The sequence below is a fragment of the Jaculus jaculus genome, chromosome 8 (genome assembly GCF_020740685.1).
Source record: "Jaculus jaculus isolate mJacJac1 chromosome 8, mJacJac1.mat.Y.cur, whole genome shotgun sequence".
In the NCBI taxonomy this organism is placed as follows: domain Eukaryota; kingdom Metazoa; phylum Chordata; class Mammalia; order Rodentia; family Dipodidae; genus Jaculus; species Jaculus jaculus.
In genome coordinates, this window is record NC_059109.1 from 116,818,846 (window position 1) to 116,840,022 (window position 21,177).

At 50.3% G+C, this 21,177-nt stretch overlaps 1 protein-coding gene and 1 non-coding gene across 10 annotated transcripts; one reads left to right on the forward strand and one right to left on the reverse strand.

Moving 5' to 3' along the window:
* The first annotated feature begins 2,597 nt into the window (after positions 1 to 2,597).
* On the forward strand, positions 2,598 to 20,118 carry Tldc2 (TBC/LysM-associated domain containing 2). Of its 9 annotated transcripts, none has more exons than XM_045157338.1 (7): positions 2,606 to 2,703; positions 5,014 to 5,083; positions 6,852 to 7,010; positions 7,703 to 7,867; positions 11,469 to 11,564; positions 18,041 to 18,114; positions 19,521 to 20,118. In XM_045157338.1, exons 2-7 carry the CDS (start codon positions 5,051 to 5,053, stop codon positions 19,654 to 19,656), a joined length of 663 nt encoding a protein of 220 aa, XP_045013273.1. In that variant the 5' UTR covers positions 2,606 to 2,703; positions 5,014 to 5,050; the 3' UTR covers positions 19,657 to 20,118. The 9 variants fall into 9 exon arrangements, with proteins under 9 accessions (XP_045013276.1, XP_045013270.1, XP_012806179.2 ...); XM_045157336.1 differs by having other exon boundaries at positions 2,611 to 2,707; positions 4,984 to 5,083; XM_045157340.1 differs by having other exon boundaries at positions 2,611 to 2,707; positions 4,984 to 5,083; positions 7,715 to 7,867.
* LOC123463288 lies at positions 15,067 to 15,257 on the reverse strand. Its single transcript, XR_006638868.1, has one exon. It is a non-coding gene; the product is annotated as a U2 spliceosomal RNA (small nuclear RNA).
* Positions 20,119 to 21,177: the final 1,059 nt, after the last annotated feature.

Genomic DNA, 21,177 nt, shown 5'->3' on the forward strand with positions numbered 1-21,177 from the left:
AAGGGTGGAGCAGAGTAAGGACCTTGAGGAATGTAGGGGTGATGGGACAGAGCCACGGGAGGTCTGCAGAGTGAACCGGAACTAGGGGTCCTGTGTGGACAAGAGAAATGGAGGTTCAAGCAGGGCGTGGTGGTGCATGCCTTTAATCCCAGCACTCAGGAGGCAGAGGTAGGAGGATCACTGTGAGTTAGTTCAAGGCCACCCTGAGACTACGGAGTGAATTCCGGGTCAGCCTGGGCTAGAGTGAGACCAATCCTTGGGAAAAAAACAAAACAAACAAACAAACAAAAAAAAAAAAAACAGCAGTTAAGGTGCTTGCCTGCAAAGCCTAAGGACCGAGGTTCAATAAGTCAGATGCACAAGGTAGCGCATGCGTCTGGAGTTTATTTGCAGTGGCTAGAGGCCCTGACGTGCCCATTCTCTCTTGCATGCTCTCTCTCTCAAATAAATAAAATATTTAAAAAAGAAAGAAAGAAAAAGAAATCGAGGCTCATAGGGAACCAAGGGGTCAGCAGGGAGGAAGAGTCTGACTTTGGAAAGGAGCTGGCCATCCTGCACTGACCCTGGGAAAGGCTGATGGATGGTAAAGAGGCAAGTCAGTGGGGTTGTGTGGACATGAGCTGACAGGGCTTCTGAGGCGTGAAAGGAGATGTCTAGGTGGAACAATGACCTCAGAGACGGAAATCCAACTTCCTACTTCTGGGGATCTCAGAGAGTGGGACAGGCCCATTGGACACTCATTTGAGGTTCAAGGCCGAGCTAGCCAGTCAGTCCAGTGAGCTGAGAAGTGTTCTTTTATAGTCATTTTCCTCTGAGATGTTTTCAAGTTTCCTTTGCCCTGTTGAAATCATGCTGAAAAGAGAATGTTAGACTCTATGGTTTTTCACCTTGGGAGCATTTCCCACACGTTCCTAAACTCTTTGCAAATCTCACTTTCCACACTCAGAAATTATCTCGGATGGCCGCTCCATGAGTCACTCACACGCCTTTCCCGTTTATTGGACATTTACATCATCCATGATGACACACATCTGTAATTTCAACACTCATGAGGCAGAGGCAGAGGATTGAGAGCTTGAGGTCAGCCTAGGTGACACAATGTATTAATACCAGGCCAGCCTGGGCTACACAGAGTGACTCAAAAAAAATTTTTTTATATCAAGGTGGGGGTGTACTGGAGAGATGGCTTAGCAGTTAAGGCACTTGCCTGCAAAGTCAAAGGACCCAGGTTCGACTTTCCAGGACCTTGCTTAGCATGTTGAGGCCCTAAATTCAAATCCTAGCCACCCCCCCCCCCACACACACACACACTCAATTCCTGGAGATGACTGTCATGTTCTGAAAGAAGCAGTATAAGGTCTGGTGGGGAAGAAAGGTTGATGGGAACTATGAGGGAGACGGGCTCCTGGCACCTGAAGTCCTAGCAAGGCAGTTCTTTACGAGCCATTACCAAACAAGGGATGCTCCTGTCACATCATATATTGAGTTTTCTGGACACAGGGACGCAGACTGGGACAGCCAGGCAAATCTCACTGCTTGTCAGAATGCTCAGTGGTCAGGTGGGAGAAAGGAAGGCGGGAGAAATGAAGGGGAACAGGAAGTGCCAGGCCCGTGACCCCCCTGAGCCGTTTACAGCTTAAACACACATTGCAACAGCCATGTTTGAGGTGGCAACAGGGTCCTTCATCTTACCTGTTTTTCCCATAATACAAGATTTTTGGCATCCTACCCTTCCTGGAAGCAATGTCCCAGATCATTTGGCCATGGGGTCCAAGTCCTCCCTAAGCATCAGCTGAGTGGAGATTAGAGAGCCCATCTGGTCAACATGGCTGCCCGCCCTGGGTGGAACCCTCTTGCTCTGGGTCTTCTGTGAGCCAGGGACGGAGGAGTAACCCCACTGGCAGTGTGCCTGTATGCCAGTCCCTGGGCTTCCTGTACCCCAGCTTTACTGAGTACACCGTGGGCCAATAAGGAAAGTGTTCATCCCAGCTGGGAGGGGAGCCGGCAGGGGCAGAGCTACCCATAGAAGAATGGGTGACGACTCCCTGAGCGGAGCCCTTTCCTCTGTTATTGGGACATTACAGATTCTAACTTTTTCTTTTGTTTCCCAAAGTAGAGTCTCACTCTAGTCCAGGCTGACCTGGAATTCACTATGTAGTCTCGGGGTGGCCTTGAACTCGCGGCATTCCTCCTACCTCTGCCTCTCGAGTGTGTTAGAATTAAAGGTGTGTGCCACACATCCAGCACAGATTCTAACTTTAAGGGAGGGTTCCTCCGTGGTGGGCAGAGGTAGGAAGGTAAGAAGCTCAGAGCTAGAGCCAGAAAGCCTGGTGTCTCCCACCACTTTGGGCTGATAGGGACAGAGCTTGGGGTGGCCAAGGTCTTGTTTGTGTATCTGCGGGCTTTGAGTTTCTGACACAGGATAATCGCTGACAGACCTTCCCAGCTGGAACCAGCCTGGCACAGGGCCAGGGTCAGCTGCCTTTGGGCAGGGAGAAGAGCCAGGGAGGAGGGCTGGAGCCACGGCTGAGCAGAGGTGCCACCCACCCACTGGGGATAAGAGTTGGGAGCCCAAGCCACTATGTACAGATAGCCAGGTGGGCAGGTTGGTTCTGGGTGTAGCCTTCTCTGGGAGATCCAGGACACAGCTGAGGAAACCGGCACTGAATGAGCTGCAGGCCATCACCTGGGGCCCAGAGCCTGGTGGGTGAGTACTTTTCTCCCCATGCCTCCACCTGTCCCTTCACCCACTGAGCTCCTCGCCCTGTGTGTGGCTCTGTGACTGAGGGGGTGCCTGACTAGAGGCACCGCGGTGGAGGCTGAGTGGCCTTTCCTCAGGGATCTCTCTGAGAGCCCACGGATAAGGGATGCGGGGCTGATAATAAGCACTATCTTTTATCCAGCCACATCAAAGGCCGGGTGCAGTAGGTTAGCTCATGGAGTTGAGGACGAGAAGAGAGAGGATAGATGGGCTGGAGAGATGGTTTAACAGTTAAGGCGCTTGCCTGCCAAGCCAAAGGACCCAGGTTCGATTCTCCAATACCCAGGGAAAGCCAGCGGTACAAGGTGATGCATGTGTCTAGAGTTCATTTGCAGTGACTAGAAGCCCTGGTGGACCCAGCCTCTCTCTCTCTCCTTCCCTCTCTCCCCCTCAAGTCAATAAAATGTTTGAAATAAAGAAGAGAGAGTAGGGCTGGAGAGATGGCTTAGTGGTTAAGCGCTTGCCTGTGAAGCCTAAGGACCCCGGTTCGAGGCTCGGTTCCCCAGGTCCCACGTTAGCCAGATGCACAAGGGGGCGCACGTGTCTGGAGTTCGTTTGCAGAGGCTGGAAGCTCTGGCGCGCCCATTCTCTCTCTCTCCCTCTATCTGTCTTTCTCTCTGTGTCTGTCGCTCTCAAATAAATAAATTAATTAAAAAAAAAAAAAAGAAGAAGAAGAGAGAGTATGGAGGCTAGGGTTAGCATCCCGGTCCCCAGGCGTCATCTTCATTTATAGCACTTTACAGATGAACAGCGGGAAGCACAGGGTGGGAAGTGACTTGCCTGAGGCCGTGCAACCAAGTGGCAAATCTCTCTTACTCTTACTGTTCTAGGAATCAACAGCAGGGCCTTGTCTACATTAGGAGCAAGCTGGGCTGACAAAGAGAGCCTGGGCTGGTGCTGGAGGCACAAATGTGTGTGCGTGTGGGGGGTGATTTGCCCCTACTACTGAGCTAGATCCCAGCCCAGCAAGCCTGTGTGCGTTCCCTTTTTCTCCCTGTTTCTCTCTCTCTCTTTCTCTCTCTCTTTCCTTCTGTTCTTCCCTTCTTTCTTGCTTTTTAAAGCAACATATTTTATTTTTATTTATTTGACAGAGAAAGAGGGAGAATGAGAGAGAGAGAATGGGCGCACCAGGGCCTCCAGCCACTGCGAATGAACTCCAAATGCATGTGTCCCCTTGTGCATCTGGCTAACGTGGGTCCTGGGGAATCAAACCTGGGTCCTTTGGCTTTACAGGCAAATGCCTTAACTGCTAAGCCATCCCTCCAGCCCTCCTGCTTTTTTTTTTTTAATACATATTTTTTAAATTTATTTACTTGAGAGAGTGAGAGAGGGAATGGGTGCGCCAGGGCTTCCAGCCATTGCAAATGAACCCCAGATGCATGCGCCCCCTTGTGCTTTGCAGGCAAACGCTTTAACTGCTAAGCCATCTTCTCCAGCCCCTTTCTTGCTTTTTTTTTTTCCTTTCTTTTTTCTTTTTTATCCTTTCTTTTCTCAATTTTACTCATTCGAGAGAGAGGCAAACACACTGCAAAAAAAAAAAAAAAAAAAAATCTCCAGCAGCATGTGCCACTTTGTGCATCTGGCTTATGTGGATACTAGGGAATCAAACCTGGGTCCTTAGACTTTGCAGGCAAGCACCTTAACCTGTCTCTCCAACCCCATTTTTCATCCTTTCTTCTTGTATTAGAGGTTGAACCCAAGACCTCATACATCCTAGGTAAGTGCCCCCTACTTAGCTGCGCCCTCAGGCAAAACATGCTTGTTGTGGTCTGGGCACGAGTCCTCAGGCTTCTGTTGTAGAGCATTCATCAGCTTTAAGGGGGACTGTCAGGCCCAAAGGTCTTCTGACATTATCTGGTCCAATGTGTTAGATACAGAGAAATTGGGGCCCAGGGATGCAAATGGATGTATTCTCAGCCATTCAGGGAACCAGAGGCCCTGGATCCCTAGTTTGGGTCCTAGGCGTCCTCCAAAGAGCCACCACGCCCATGCCAGGCTGTTAGAAGGGCACAGAGGTGACCAGGACTACGAGCTGGGATTCACCCCGGGTATGGCTAATGTGCATCAGCTACTAACTGCCCATGAGTCTCTGAATTGTCTAATTGCTCACAGACCCACCCAGTGGCCACTTGGCCCAGGGGTGACAAGCGAGCAGGAGCAAAGGGCGAATGGGTGGGCATGGAGCCAGAGGGCGTGCCCGGGTCCTTTCTTCTCCTCTCCAGGCCTTGCCTTGTGGCACTTTCTTTCCCAAGGCTGAAGTGTGCCTCTGTGCTGGGCTATGACAGGAGAATGAAAAGTCTCCGCTGGCGTTACACTCGGCTGGTAAGGAGACAGCCCCGCTTGTGGGTTCTCTTGAGAAGGGGATGAAAGCCGGGCGTGGTGGCGCACGCCTTTAATCCCAGCACTCGGGAGGCAGAGGTAGGAGGATCACCGTGAGTTCAAGGCCACCCTGAGACTCCATAGTGAATTCCAGGTCAGCCTGAGCTAGAGTGAGACCCTACCTAAAAAACAAAAATAAAAAGAGAAGAGGGTGAAATCTGTGGGGGAGAGAGAGGCTTGGGCAAGGGCTAGAGACGTGGTGTGTGTGTGTGTGTGTGTGTGTGTGTGTGTGTACGTGTGCGCATGCATGTTTATCTCTCTTAAGTCCTTCCCAGCTGGCTAGGGGTTGGGAGCAAGGACTGCCTCGGAGACCCTAGTTCTTAGCCTCACGATCCTGATACTATCCAGGGGGACAGTCCACTGTCACTGTCAGTCACTGTCCCTTCCAAGGCCCCACAGTGAAGAGCTCTCCTTAGGCCTGAGCCCAGGGACCAGTCAGGACATGCCTGGCATCTCTCACCCTCAGACGTCACTGTGGGCATGCTTGCCTGTCAAATACACACAGCCCATGAGCACATACTCAAACACACTCTGAAAAAGTGTGGAATCCCAGATGAATGAATGAAAATGGCTACTAGCATACATGCCCACGGATACACACATACATTTGTACAACTCTGTCTCGCCCTCAAAAACACACTGACGAGCCAGGCATGGTGGCGCACGCCTTTAGTCCCAGCACTCAGGAGGCAGAGGTAGGAGGATCACAGTGAGTTCGAGGCCACCTGAGACTACATAGTGAATTCCAGGTCAGCCTGGGCTAGAGTGAGACCCTACCTTGGAAAAAAAAATAAACAAACAAACCACCCTGACAAGTAACACAGCATTCTGCACAAACACCTGGCAACACAACCCTATTTCAAGCCAGCACACAGCTCACACGATACACACGCATCTCACTTGAGTTCATGAATTACCTGAGGTGTAACAGTGAGCATCACCTCACTGGCTGAAGGGGGACCCTGGATTTCCCTGGACCATGGAGAAAGAGCAGCACAGGGGCTGAAGAGCTGGCTTAGTGGTTAAGCACTTGCCTGTGCAGCCCAAGGATCCTGGTTCGAGGCTCGATTCCCCAGGACCCACGTTAGCCAGATGCACAAGGGGGCGCACGCGTCTGGAGCTCGTTTGCAGTAGTTGGAGGCCCTGGTGCGCCCATTCTCTCTCTCTCTCAATCTCCCTCTTTCTCTGTCTGTCGCTCTCAAATAAATAAATAAAAATAAACAACAGAAAGAGCAGTACAGCCTTAGGACATAGAGCTGGTCACAGAGTTTGGGCTGTGCCAACATCAGCCATCACCATGAATAATATTGTCACTATTTCCTATCTCGATACACACGCTGTGCCACACCCAGAACTAGGCTACCACCTGCCCTCTGTCCTGCTCTTGGACTTAGAGTTTGGAACCTGACACCCACCCTGAGGCCAGAGCAGGCTGGCAGACTGCAGCGCCCATCTGAGCAACACTGTGTGCCAATGTGCCAGGACCATACTTCCATCCTTCCTTCACCGGTGGCAGCTGGCTGAGGGGGGATGGGGGCTGGAGGCAAGGGCAGAGTCGCGTCTGGCGGGCGCTTTGCAGTTCCAGGCTGGGCTGGGCTTGCAGGGCCCTGGGAAAGGGCCAGGAGGCAGCCCTGGCTTTTGGGCCCAGGAGACGGTGGCAGCCGGTGTTTCTGTGCTCCTCGACCCACTAGTGCCCTTTGTGTCTTTACAGCCCACCCAGATGGAGGACACCCTGTCTGGGGGGGAAAGGGAAGAGGAAGAAGAGGAGGAGAAGCAGGAAGAGGAGGGAGCCGCCCCAGGCCCTGAAGAGCCCGTGGCACCCCAGCTAACAGAAGCCAGCCAGGTCCTGGGAACCTCAGAGATTAGGCAGGTTCGGGCACAGCCCATGCACGAGCTAGGACTTCCGTTTTGCGCCTCTTCCGGGGGACTTGGAGTCACAGCCCGAATGTCTCCAGCTCACTGTGTCATCTTGGGCCAATCCTGTCCTCTCTTCAGGCCTCTCTCTCCATTCTTGTGGAATGGCCAGTGACCCTAGCACCACACTCCTCCCTGCATGCAAGGTCAGGGGATGTAGTAAAGGGAGAGCTGGGTCCCAAGGACAGAAGACAGAGCTGGGCAAGGGGAGGTGCCATGAGGAAAGGTTCACCACGTCCGGCCTCTAGGGATCAGGTGACCAAGGGGAGTCCTGACAGACCTGCCGTGGGTTTAATTCCTGGATCTGCCAGCTACTCTTCATCTCCCTGAGCCTCTGTTTTCACATCTGTGAAATGGGAACAAAACTCCTATTGTCAGATGTGGTGGCACAGGCCTTTCATCCCAGCTCTTGCGAGGCAGAGGTAGGAGGATGGCCGTGAGCTCAAGGCCAGCCTGAGACTACATAGTGAATTCCAGGTCAGCCTGAGCTAGAGTAAGACCCTACCTCAAAAAGAAATTATTTTTAATTAAATTAAACTAAAAACCCTCCTATCATCAAGGGCTGTAGCTGGTGGGTGTGAGTGGAGGTGCCATGCCTGTGTGAGTGGTAAGGGGGCAGCAGCAGGTGATTCCTTCACTCACCTCCAGCACTGTCCCCAGCTCTGCGACCACCTCCCCCCGAGGGTCACTGGCTGCCCGTGGAGTCTGGTCTTTTGCACGTCCAGGGACGGCTTCAGTCTGCGGAGCCTGTACCGGCAGATGGAGGGCCACAGTGGACCTGTGTTGCTGGTACTGCGGGACCAGGATGGGCAGGTGAGTTGGGCTGGGGCTTGAGGGGCTCTTAACCAGACCAGTGGGTCCTTCAGACTAAATCACCTGTGATGGACACCGATGCCAGACTCATGTGGAGCGCCAGGTCCTCTTTTTTTTTTTTTTTTTTTTCAAGGTAAGGTCTTACTCTAGCCCAGGCTGACCTGGAATTCACTCTGTAGTCTCAGGCTGGCCTCAAACCCACGTTGATTCTCCTACCTCTGCCTCCCAAGTGCTGGGATTAAAGGGGTGTGCCACCATGCCTGGCAAGTCCCTCATTTGCTCACTCACGTATCTGCAGTAACTTCTTTGTGCCAGGTTCGATGTGGTGCAGAGCAGGGTCAAGCCAAAAATGACTCAAGCCCTCTTGGAGCTAATGGCTTCATGAGGAGGGGTTGGGAATTAATCAGATTATTGATCGCTCGTGTAAAACCCACAAGCTTGTGCTCTGAAGCAGAGTATGGAAGAATTGTTTCGTTTTGAGAGAGGGTCTCACTCTCTAGCCTAAGCTGATTTGGAACTCTCTATGCAGCCTAGGCTGACCTTGAAGTAGAACCCCCGCCTGCCTGCCTTAGCCTCCTCCTGTGTGTTGAGGTTACAGGCCGGTGCCACCACACCTGGCTCTCATGGAAGGATTTCAAGCAGGTGATGTATGTTCACCTTAATGATCCATGCATGTTTTGAAAACACCCCTGGCTAGTGGTTAGAATGGATCGCAGGGTCGGACAGAAGCAGTCAGAGGTAAGCCAGGCGTGGTGGCGCACGCCTTTAATCCCAGCACTTGGGAGGCAGAGGTAGGAGAATCAACGTGAGTTTGAGGCCAGCCTGAGACATAGTGAATTCCAGGTCAGCCCAAACCTAAGTGAGACCCTACCTTGAAAAACTAAAAAAAAAAAAAAAAAAAAAGAAGAAAAAGTCAGAGGAGGCAGCCACCACAGCCCTGGAGTTTTACAAGAGGACCCTTGACAAAGCTAAGACAGAAGTCTATGTGGTCATGCCAAATGGTGGGACTTGAGGCTGGCTCCATGCAGGAGAGGGGTGGATTGAGTGCTGGTCTCAACTGCTCTTCTTTGGATATACTGGAGCTCCAGAGAACCCCTCACTAGACGAGAGAGCCTGTTTCAAATTGCTATTGGAGCCGGGCATGGCGGCACATGCCTTTAATCCCAGCACTTGGGAGGCAGAAGTAGGAGGATCACAGTGAGTTTGAGGCTACCCTGAGACTAGACTGCAGTGTGAATTTCAGGTCAGCCTGTGCTAGAGTGAGACCCTACCTAGAAAAGCAAAGCAACAACAACAACAAAATGCTATTGGAAGGACTTCCTGTTTGAGAGCCAGGAAGCTCCCTCCCTTTGGATGGAGCCCTTTTGTGGCAAAGCACTGTTGACTATGATATAATTACTTTTGTTATTAAACCTAAACTCTGCACCCCTCAGCTGCCCTGAAGTGATGTTGCCCCTGCCTCACAGCACTGTTTTAAGATCCACAGTCTAGCTAAGGACCCCCGCAAAAGGAAGATGGCTCAGTCAACAGCCAGGTATCAGGCAGCATGATGCAGAACCACAGCTAGTAGATGTGTTGTGGGCTGCGGGGTGGCTCTGCGGGGAAAGTGCTTGCCGCGCAAGTGTGAGGACCCTAGTTTCGATCCCCAGCGCCCATGAAAGTGCTGGGCAGACATGGACGCCTGTCTGTAATTACCCTCAGTGCTCAGGGGGCAGAGACAGGGAAGAGGCCAGTTAGTCTAGTCGAACTGCTGAGCTCTGAGTTCAAAGGAGAAAGCCAGTCTCACTAAGTAGGTGGAGGATGATTAAGAAAGACACCCAGCTCCAACCCCGGCCTCCACATACACGTGCATGACCTCGAACTTACTTCTGTAGTGCAGGCTGGCTTCAAACACATGGCCATCCCCCCACCTTAGCTTCCTGAGGGCTGGGATTGTAAGCACGGGCCATTGCTCCCAACTTTGTCTTTTCTTCCTTCCTTTCTTGCTTGCTTCCTTGCAGTACTCAGAATTGAACCCGGGCCTCACAATGCCAAGCAACACTAGCAACTGAGCTATATCCCCAGCCCTGAATTTTCCTATAGATTCAAAAATACAGAAAAGTGAGGGGAAGCAACTTACAGCAGAAGCTTACATGGGATCTCATTCTGTAGAAAATCCTGTGCACTGGTAGTAAACTGAAAGTCATTTTGGGAAGAAGAAGGGGGACTTGAGGATGGCTTTAGTTTGTTTCTTTCTGCTGGTATATATTTTTCAGTTCTTACTTGTAATCCTTCTAAATGTAAAAATAGATTTATTTAAGAAAAAGTAGAATGGGGGTTCATACCTGATCCCAGCATTCTAGAGGTCAAGGTAGGGAGCTAGGGAGCTTGTCACATGTCCAAGGCCAGCCTAGTCTACACAGTGAATTCAAGACATCTTGGGCTACAGAACGACACTGTCTAAAGAAAAAAAAAAAAGAAAGAAAGAAAGAAAGAAAGAAAGAAAAAGAAAGGATGGAAGGAAGGAAAGAAGAAAGGAACATGATGGCACGTGCCTACAAAGGATACTGGATGAGTGCAGGCCAGCTTGGGTTACAAAGTAGGATCCTGTCTCACTAAAAGAAAGAAAAGAGATGGCTCAGGGGTTAAGGCATTTGCCTGTGAAGCCAAAGGACTCAGGTTCTATTCCTCAGGATCCACGTAAGACAGATGCACAAGGTGGCGCATGCATTTGGAGTTCATTTGCAGTAGCTAGAGGCCCTGGCACGCCCATTCTCTCTCTGCTTCTTTCTATCTTGCTCTCTCAAATACATAAGCATTAAAGTATTAAAAAAAGAAAAATGTGGGCTGGAGAGATGGCTTAGCGGTTAAGCGCTTGCCTGTGAAGCCTAAGGACCCCGGTTCGAGGCTCGCTTCCCCAGGTCCCACGTTAGCCAGATGCACAAGGGGGCGCACGCATCTGGAGTTCGTTTGCAGAGGCTGGAAGCCCTGGCTCGCCCATTCTCTCTCTCTCCCTCTGTCTTTCTCTCTGTGTCTGTCGCTCTCAAATAAATAAATAAATAAATAAATAAATAAAAAGAAAAAAGGATCCAGTGGTGTGGAGGTTAGGAGAGTAAAGATGAAGGGGGATTATGATCATGACATAGCATGTCTATATATGGGGGGGTTGTCAATAAAAAGTTAAGGAAAAAAGAAAGGGAGGGAGGAGGCCCTGGTGTGGTGGTGCACGCCTTTAATCCCAGCATTCAAGAGGCAGAGGTAGGAAGATCACCAAGAGTTCAAGGCCACCCTGAGTAAATTCCAGGTCAGCTTGAGCTAGAGTGAGACCCTAACACTCAGAAAAGGGAAGGGAAGGGAGGAGAGGGGAGGGGAGGGGAGGAGTTGGAGAGTCTTGTCTGGACAGACTTGTTGACAACCCAGAGGAGGCAGCCAGGAAGAGCCCTTCCCTGGGGCCACTGGTCAAGGATGCCAGCTGGTTGGCTGTGGGGACACCCCAGCCCAGCAGCTCTGTCCCCAGTCCTTCTCCCACCCCGCGTCCCTGAGGCTGAGCCTGCGTCACCAGTCCTGGTGAATGGGGCGGTTGGCGGCCTGACTCCCTTCCCGAACCTCTCCTGTTTGCCAGATGTTCGGCGCCTTCTCCTCCTCGGCGTTCCGGCTCAGCAAAGGGTTCTATGGCACGGGGGAGACGTTTCTCTTCTCCTTCTCCCCGCAGCTGAAGGTGAGGCTCGGGAAGCCACAGCTCTGGGGGTCCCAGTGGTCCCTAGTCCCAGCACCTATGCTGGGCTGCCTCTTCTTCACAGGGAGCTTGCACGGGGCAGTGATGGGCAGGCGGGCACTCTCTACCTTGTCCAGCAAGCGTGGGTTGGCTGGGAATGGGGGGGGGGAGCCAGGCTGGGACCTGAGGTGTGGTAACAGGACATGCCCATGGCTTCAGGGGACCTGGAGGCTGGAGGGGAGAGGAGCCATGGTCCCTGTGCATGGAAAGGGGAGTCCCAGGGAGTTGAGGGGTGGTGGGTTTCAAGGCATCCACCCCACCCTGTCCCTTCCTCCGGCAGGACCCGGCTTTTGCAAGCCAAGACACTTTCACAGAGAGACAAGGAAGGGAGGGGAGTCAAAATACCAGATGGGCTGGGCAAGGTGGCGCATGGTGGGCAGAGGTAGGAGGACCGTCGTGAGTTCGAGGCCACCCTGAAACTACATAGTGAATCCCAGGTCAGCCTGGGCTAGAGCGAGACCCTACCTCGAAAAAAAACAAATACCAAATGGACCACAGGGCCTAGACCAGACAAGAGTCCAGAGCAGCCAGACAGGACGAGGGATGAGACACGGGTGGACTTGGTGAGGAGGGTCTCCTTGAGGTCAGACTTGGAGCAGGGGCAGCAACTGAACAATGTGGGGGGCAGGACCCGGTGGGAAGATGGAGAGCCATCTAAATAGATTAGAGGGGCTCTCTGCCATCGCTGGTGAGGGCACGTGCTCTGATGTGACCATGAAGATGACCCACTCAGGTCTCCAGTGAATGAGTGGTGGAGGGATCAGTGACCCAAGGGGCAGGCGATGGGGCCTCAGAGAGCACAAACTGCCAAGGAGTTGGGTCTTACTGAGGAGGAAGAAAACCAAGAGTCACAGACATCTTCCATCCAGAAGCTCTGTCCTGGTGACTGACTGAAGCCATGGAGCGCTGCTGCGCTTTTACCACGAACAGAGATGGCAGCTGTTCACAGGTCCTAGCTTCCCACCTCACACACCAGCACATTCCGCCATCACAGGTGATGTCATTGTCCCCATCACAGGTGATTGATGCCGTTGTCCCCACTGAGACAGAGAGGTTGAGAAACAAGCCTGACTCACACAGCTACTCAGTGGTGAGGAGGGTCAGAGAAATAGGCCCCGGAATCGTGGCACTCCGTGACCTGTCTGAACTTGGACCACAGAAGGTCCCGGGCCCAGGATAGACTGTAGAGGGTGTCAACCCAGAGTACCAAGGGCTGGGAGGAAGCACAGAGGGCAGCTTATATTCCATGGTAGCACAGAACAAGCAGGCTTCTTGGAGGGGGCACTGCTACAGAGCTGGGTCTTCATGGACCAACCAAAGACCATCAGGTGGCATAGTGTAGGAAGAAGAGAGAGAGCACAGGGGCTGGTGAGATGGCATAGCAGTTAAGGCGCTTGCCAGGTTCGATTCCCCAGTACCCAATGTGAACCAAATGCACAAACTGGTACAAGTGTCTGGAGGTCGTTTGCAGTGGCTAGAGGCTCTGGCTTACCTATTCTGTCTCTGTCTTCCTCTTTTTCTTTCTTTTTTTCTATATCCTAAAGATTTATTAGAGTTCCATCAAAAACTTATATACAATGAATAGTCATGGCAGTAGTACTTTTTTTCTTTCTTTCTTTCGTTTTTTTTTTTTCTTTTCTTTTATTTTAGGCAGTCTCACTCTAGCCAAAGGTCCAAGGTGACCTGGTTCAGTATGTAGTCCAGGATGACCTTGAACTCACGGTGATACTCCTACCTCTGCCTTTCAAGTGCTGGAATTAAAAGTGTGTGCCACCATGCCCGGCTAGCATATTTATTTATTTGAGAGAAGGAGAGAAAGAATGGGCACACCAGGGCCTCCAGCCACTGTACACAAACTACAGACACACGCACCCCCTTGTGTATCTGGCATACATGGGTCCTGGGGAATCTAACGGGGGTTCTTTGGCTTTGCAGGCAAATGCCTTAATCGCTAAGCCATCTCTCCAGCCCTTTTTCTCTTTCTTAATAAGATATATATATTTTTTTTAATTAATTTATTTATTTTTTGTTGTTGTTGTTTGTTTTTCGAGGTAGGGTTTCACTCTAGCCCAGGCTGACCTGGAATTCACTATGGAGTCTCAGGGTGGCCTCGAACACATGGCGATCCTCCTATCTCTGCCTCCCAGTGCTGGGATTAAAGAATATGAATATGGGCATACCAGGGCCTCTAGCCACTGCAAACGAACTCCAGATGCATGTGCCACTTTGTGCATCTTGCTTTATATGTGGGTACTGGGCAATCAAACTCTGGTCATGAGGCTTTGCAGGCAAGTGCCTTAACCTCCGAGCCATCTCCCCAGCCCCCCATGTCTTTTGTAGTTGCCCCCACTTCCTTGGGGGTTCCTGTGCCATCCACACAGGGATGGCTTCTTTCCCTGGCCTCCAAACCCACAGATGGGCCACCACCACTAACCACGTCTCTGCTGGCATGGCTCACACCTTGTCATGACCTGTGCGTGCTCCTGCTGTGGCCTCCTCCCACGTCTCCCTGCTTCATCACAGTAGCTTCTAGAAGGGAAGTCAGCATGTCGCTCCTGGGCTTCCTGTTTCACTTAGAGAAAAGCCATTGTGTGTATAATGACCTCCAAGCCCCTATACCTTCTGGCCTCTTTCTAATATTGGTTCTTATTTCTTTCTCCCCTCACTCCACTCCAGCAACACCGGCTTGAGTTGGAGGTCAAATGTGCAAGCTTGCTCCTGCTCTTTGGCTCAAATACCCTTCTACCAAGTCTGCACACACCTCCTTCAGGACTGTCTTAATGGTGCCATTGTCGTGACTACCCTGACGACCTCATTCTCTTCTATTGACTATCTGTTTTGTTTTGTTTTTTAAATTTTATTTTGTTTTTTCGTGGTAGGGTTTCACTCTAGCTCAGGCTGACCTGGAATTCACTAGGTGGCCTCGAACTCATGGCAATCCTCCTACCTCTGCTTCCAGAATGCTGGGATTAAAGGCATGCACCACCACGCCTGGCTTTATATTTTATTTTATTTTATTTTTATTTATTTGACAGGCAGAAAGAGAGAGTGCTAGAAAGAGGGAGTGAGTATGGGTGTGCCCCAGCCTCCAGATGCAGACTGGTTTTACGTGGGAACTGGCCATCGAACCCAAGACGCATATGGCTTTGCAAGCAAATGACTTTAAACCACTGCATCATCTACAGCCTAAAAAGTACCATAACTTTCAATCAGCATAAAGGAGGGTCAGTACATCACAGAACCACTGTTACAGATGAACTCGGTAATCTTCACCCTCCTCTGAAGGATGTGAAGATGGGAAAGGTTAGTAATTACTAGGTACAGTTTCAAAAAAAAAAAAAAAAGGGCAAAATCGTTAAGTGTGTTAAGTAAGCATGAAACCAAGCAAGTAATTTTCATATAGCTTACACCTAAGTTCTTACTTTAAACCATCATTGCTCCCCAGAGGGGTTGTACCGTTCCTGGAGGTACTGCAATACCAGGTCGATGTGTGGAGTGGACGGAGCAAGCTCCTGTTCCAACTCTTAGCTCCAAAAACCCATTTAATACATTGTCCTTGGAAAGAGGACGTATCAGATATTAAACCGATAAGAACAGATACTACACTTGATCTTAGCCAAAAGGCCGGGAAGCAATCTATTATTTTATTATTGCTTTTTGTTTTTTGAGGTAGGGTCTCACTCTAACCCAGACTGACCCAGAATTCACTATGCAGTCTCAGGGTGGCCTCAAACTCACAACGATCCTCCTACCTCTGCCTCCCGAGTGCTGGGATTAAAGTCGTGTGCCATAGTGCCCAGCTTGACTTTCTTTTCTTTTCCTTTCTTTCTTTCCTTCTTTCCTTCCTTCCTTCCTTCCTTCCTTCCTTCCTTCCTTCCTTCCTTCCTTCTTTCTTTCTTTCTTTCTTTCTTTCTTTCCTTCCTTCCTTCCTTCCTTCCTTCCTTCCTTCCTTCCTTCCTTCCTTCCTTCTTTCTTTCTTTCTTTCTTTCTTTCTGAATAAATATTTTTACTTATTTGCAAGCAGGGAGAGATGAGAAACAGAGAAAATGGATGAACGAGGGCTTTCAGTTGCTGCAAACACAAAGTGGCACATGCATCTGGCTTTACATGGGTACGGGGGAATTGAACTTGGGTAGTTAGGTTTTTCAGGCAAGTACCTTAACCACTAAGCCATCTCTCCGGACTGACTTCATTTTTTTTTTTGACATTTTATTTATTTTTATTTGAGAGCAACAGGAGATAGAGGGAGAAAATAGGCACATCAGGGTCTCCAACCATTGCAAAATGAACTCCAGATGCATGTGCCCCCTTGTGCATCTGGCTTATGTGGGTCCTGGAGGAATTGAGCCTCAAACAGGGACTCTTAGGCTTCACAGGCAAGCACTTAACCGCTAAGCCTTCTCTCCAGCCCCCAGACTGACTTCTTTGAAAAAAAATTAAATTTTTAAAAAATTTATTTGGGGCGGGGATAGAGAGAATGGGCACGCCAGAGCCTCTAGCTGCTGTGAATAGACTCCAGATGTATGCTCTACCTTGTGCATCTGGCTTACATGGGTACTGGGGAATTGAACCTGGGTCCTTTGGCTTTGCAGGCAAGTGCCTTAACCACTAAGCCATCTTCCCCGGCCCTCTCTTACTTCTTTATCTGCCTCCTCCTCCTCCTACAATATGCATTCTTTGAGGAAGACGTTCAGCCCATGGTGTCCACTGTCCCACTCAGTACCTAACTGTGCCGGGTGCATACTTGCTAAAGGATTATTAAGGTAAATTACTCTTCAGCTGATCAATTCCCCCAGCCCATCCGTTAGGGAATCCCAATCTTTTAAAAATTGGTTAATCCTTCCTGTGTTTGGTCTTTTGGCACAACCGGTGTTCTTCGTGAGTTCCCGGATAGTCACTGTTACTTAATCACTTCTCCAAGCAGCACTGTGCACATGTCCTTGAAAGTAGAGAAAACGTTAGAATAGTTCTATCTTCTGGTCACATTAATGTCATCTCATCCTTTCCCTGCCTGGGGTTTATTATCATTTTGTTTTGTTTTTCAATTTTCGAGGGAAGGTCTTGCTCTAGCCTGGGCTAACCTGGAATTCACTATGTAGTCTCAGGCTTACCTCTTCGTCCTCCCAAAGCATGTGCCTCCACACCCAGATTTTATCTTTTGACTTGTCTTGCTAAAGGCCCTTTGGTTGCTCATAGCCCTTTTTCATTTTTTCTAAGTAGGGTCTCACTTTAGCTCAGGCTAACCTGGAATTCACTCTAGCTCAGGCAGGCCTCGAACTCACAGCAATCCTCCTACCACAGCTGCCCAGGTGCTGGGACTAAAGGCGTGCGCCCGCAGAGCAGCCACTATTGTCAATCAGTAACATACTCTACTTTGGTAGCCCTTTAAAGACCTACTTTTGTGGCCCTTTAAAAGTCCTTTTATTGCTCAATTCAACTTTTAAATAATTTACTCATTCCACACAGAACCATACCACGCGCCAAAAATCTAGCTGGGTATCAGGGTAGTTCTCCAAGAACATACATGTCAGTGGGGCGCATATATCTAGGCAAGGCTTGACACTGTTTCAAAGTGGGTCAGGAAAATCAAACAGGGCCGCGAGGAGGAGCTAGACAGGGAGGGCCGGTAATCTCTCTGCAATTGAATGACAGTCTGGCTGAAGATGCGGTGACCCTCGGAGACCTGCAGGAGGAGCAGTGTAGACAGCAGGATCTGAAAGTGTGAAGGTCCTAAGGCGAGCTTCACGTGTTCAGGGCAAAAAGGTCCCCGTGGTAAGGGGAGGAGAGGTCAGAGAAAAAGCAGAGAGCAGGCAGCCATGCTGTGGCTGGAGTGAGGAACTCCATTTTCTCCCCGCTGGAGGGCTTTGGGCAGAAGAGGCTAGCATGGTTGAGGTCTGGAATAGACATTCAGGTCACAGTGAGGAGTGGGGGACTGTGGGGCAGTAGATGACGGGAGTCAAGACGGGCTGGGAAGAGGCCAGGGGACAATGTGGGCCAGGCAAAGATGGTGGAGGTTGTGGTGTGTCTTTAGAGCCTACAGGGTATGGGGTAAGTGGGCTGGGAGGCAGTTCTGAAGGGCAGACCAGCTTGGTGGGGGTGGCCTCTGGCCAGCAGAAATGTCATTCTAACCCCTGGCCTAGTCTTGTCCCCTTGCCCGCTCTCTCTCCGTCTTCGGGAAAGCCTTAGAGGTTTGCGTGCTATTTTTAAGAGTGAAGGAGTTACTAGGCTGTGGGAATTCAAGCTGGAGGGCACCAGGGGTGGGGGATGAACTCCAAGGAGATGGAAATCTCAAGGGCCAGTCCTTTCCAGTCCCGCTTAGGCCCAGACAGCTGTTTTCTGCACAATACTGCCACCAAGTGGCTGAGAGCCGAACTACAAGCGCAAGACACCCAAGTGATGCTAGGTCCTTCCCTTTGCAGGTCTTCAAGTGGACAGGAAGCAACTCTTTCTTTGTAAAAGGAGACTTGGATTCACTGATGATGGGCAGTGGAAGGTGTGTGTCTCTGTTCCCCGAGGTCTTGGCGTGCTCTTATGTTCTGGTCCCTGTTTCAACTGCTGGGTGTGGCTGCTCCAGGAGAAATGGGGAAGGGAGGTTGGTGGTTCCCTTTTAGGCCAACATTATTCACTTGAACATCATTCCCAGGGTCCAGTCCCCACTCTACTCCAAGGAGTGAGGAGAAGCTTGGTCTGAATTGACATGACTTTAGGAACATCCACGTGGTTGAATGAGGCTACCATCTAGAGAGCAAGCCCCAGAATTCCTAGTCAGCCCAGCAGTGCGGTGGGATGTGAGTCCCTAGAGGAGGAAGCTTAGGCCAAGGAACTTGCTTGGGGGCTGGAGAGATGGCTTATAGGCGCCTGCCTGCCTGCAAAGCCTAAGGATCCCAGTTCAATTCTCCAGGACCCAGGTAAGCCAGGTGCACAAGGTGGTACATGCATCTGGAGTTCATCTACAGTGGCTGGAGGCCCTGGCACATCCACTAACTCTGTCTCTCAAATAAATAGAATAAAAGTATTTTTTTTAATTGGCTTGGAGCCGGGCGTGGTGGTGCACGCCTTTAATCCCAGCACCCAGGAGGCAGAGGTAGGAGGATCACCGTGAGTTCGAGGCCACCCTGAGATGACATAGTGAATTCCAGGTCAGCCTGGGCTAGAGTGAGACTCTACCTCGAAAAACCAAAAAAATAAAAATAAAAATAAAAATTGGCTTGGAGACAGGAGGTAAAGCAAGTTAGGGAGCGAAGAAAAAAGAGGGATGGTCCCACCCCTGGTGTGACCTTCACAAGCACATGAGGCTTTGCCCTGCAAGCCAAGAAGAAAAGCTGTGCTTGGTTAGCATGCTGTCATCCCAGTTGCCCTGAAAGCCTCCACTGAGAGGCAGCCTGGTTCAGGACATACCAGCCACTACTGACTTGCATTCATTCACTTCCTGGCTCCGACCTAGGTTTTCTGTCAACATGTGGGGGTTAGGATGTGCCAAGACAGGGTTGTGGCACGGTGATGGTTGCACCACTGAATGTAATTATTAGTTACTGTATCATTTAAAAATGTTCTAAATGCTGGAGGGAGTGCCATTGAAGAGCCCTCAGCTTCAGGGTAAATGGACGTAAAGGAAGTGACCAAGTCTAACAAGGCTGCCTGGTGGTGTGGCTGATGGGTGATGACGGTGGTAGGCTCCAGAAGCCCAACCCAGTGCAACCACATTAAGATTTCTTCTTCTCTTTTATTTATTTGTTTTCCGAGGTAGGTTCTCGCTCTAGTCTCACTCTAGGCTGACCTGAAATTCACTACATAGTCTCAGGGTGGCCTCGAACTCACTGCGATCCTCCTATCTCTGCCTCCCAAGTGCTGGGATTAAAGGCGTGTGTCTCCATGCCCGGCTTTCTTCTTCTCTTTTAGTGGCCATTTTGGACTGTGGTTTGATGGAGACTTGTACCACGGGGAGAGCCACCCCTGTGCCACCTTCAACAATGAGGTCCTGGCCCGGCAGGAGCAGTTCTGTATCAAGGAGCTGGAGGCCTGGGTTCTGAGCTGATGCCCCTTGGCCACAGGTGCTCCGCCGAGGCCGCCCAGGCCTTCCTCATACAGGGCGGCCATTCTGTCTGACCTTGGAGGACGAAGAACCCCCATGTGCACGGCAGCAGTTGGCCAGTCTCCTCATACCCTGCAGACCCAAACTGGGACAGGGACAGGCACTGCTCTCTGCAGAGGTGACTGTGAAGTGTGCAGGACACCCTTACCCAAGAAGCATGAAAATTATCTTAATAGAACTTCAACAGCTAGAAACCTCAGAAGGCTGAAAACAACAACAAACAGGCTGCATCCTGAGATTCCCGACCTCTGGGGTACAGACACGGTACACGGGCCTGTAGTCACTGACAATGAACTCCAGATGCATGTACCCCTTGTGCATCTGGCTTACGTGGGTCCTGGAATCGAACCTGGCTCCTTTGGCTTTGCAGGCAAACGCCTTAACCACTAAGCCATCTCCCCAGCCCTTTTTTCTTTCTTTTTTACCCAATAAGACTTTACCTCACATTCTGTGAGTTGATGGTTTTACTTGTGCAACACCAGACCCCATAACATCTTGGGAGCTCGCCCTGGATCCACATTTCAAGACTTCCCTCCCTGACTCTGGGGCAACCGAACCAGGAAGAGACCCCTAATCTCGGCCAGAGAGCCAGATCTCCATCGTCTGCATGTTTCTGGTTTTGGAGTTGGTAGCAAGCCATTGACGGGGAACTTTTGCCTGGGACTGCCAGCCCCTCCTTTATTGGTCTTACAAAGAGTCCAAGAGTCCACTGTTCTGACAATCAAGGTTGCCTTTCAGACACACCCTGTCTGCCCCCATCCCTTTCAGCCAGGTGACAGAGTTCAGATCAAGAGACACCTAATTGGGACATTGGAAAGGCCCCCACCAGGTTATCCTAACTACTCCAATGGCCATGAAAGTGGAGGGGACAAAATAGAAGAGGATTAGACTTAGTTTGTATGAAACAAGGGGGCCTATGTATGGCTTTAGGTAAACCTTGTTGCTTTTATGCCAATCAGTCGGGAATAACCTGAAATATACTGGCTTTAGTTTCAGAAAATCTCAAAGAGAACTTTAGAGATAAGCCACTAGTAATTGGTTTCAGTTTATGTCTAGTTGGTCTCCATGGCTAACTTCCCTTGTCTCTTCTGTTGCTGGCCCCCTGATACTACTGCTCTTAGGCCTTACCATAGGACCTGCATTATTGATAGATTAGATATATAAAGAATAGAATAAAATCTGTTATACCTATGGTACTGCAGATGTAATACATCCCCCTTAGATGAAAACACCCTAGACACCGTTCTTCATGAGTCAAGGACTGGACTTATAGTGTCATATCAGATGGGGAAATGAAAAATGGAATATGAAAGGAATGAGATGATCCCTCTGTGCAATGCAGGTGTTTACTGTTATGTAAGGAACGGGATGATCCTCTGTGCAATGTACCATGACCTCCCTGTGTCTCTTTGTTTCTAAATATCTTTGTGATTATATAGCATAGAATGTTTCTTGCTCCAATTC

Coding starts and splice junctions, on each gene's coding strand:
- Tldc2 (XM_045157335.1), top strand. CDS start 2,668: ATGAGCTGCAGGCCATCACCTGGGGCCCAGAGCCTG. Junction 2,704..6,851: donor CACCTGGGGCCCAGAGCCTG/GTGGGTGAGTAC, acceptor GTGTCTTTACAG/CCCACCCAGATGGAGGACAC. Junction 7,011..7,702: donor GAACCTCAGAGATTAGGCAG/GTTCGGGCACAG, acceptor ACTCACCTCCAG/CACTGTCCCCAGCTCTGCGA.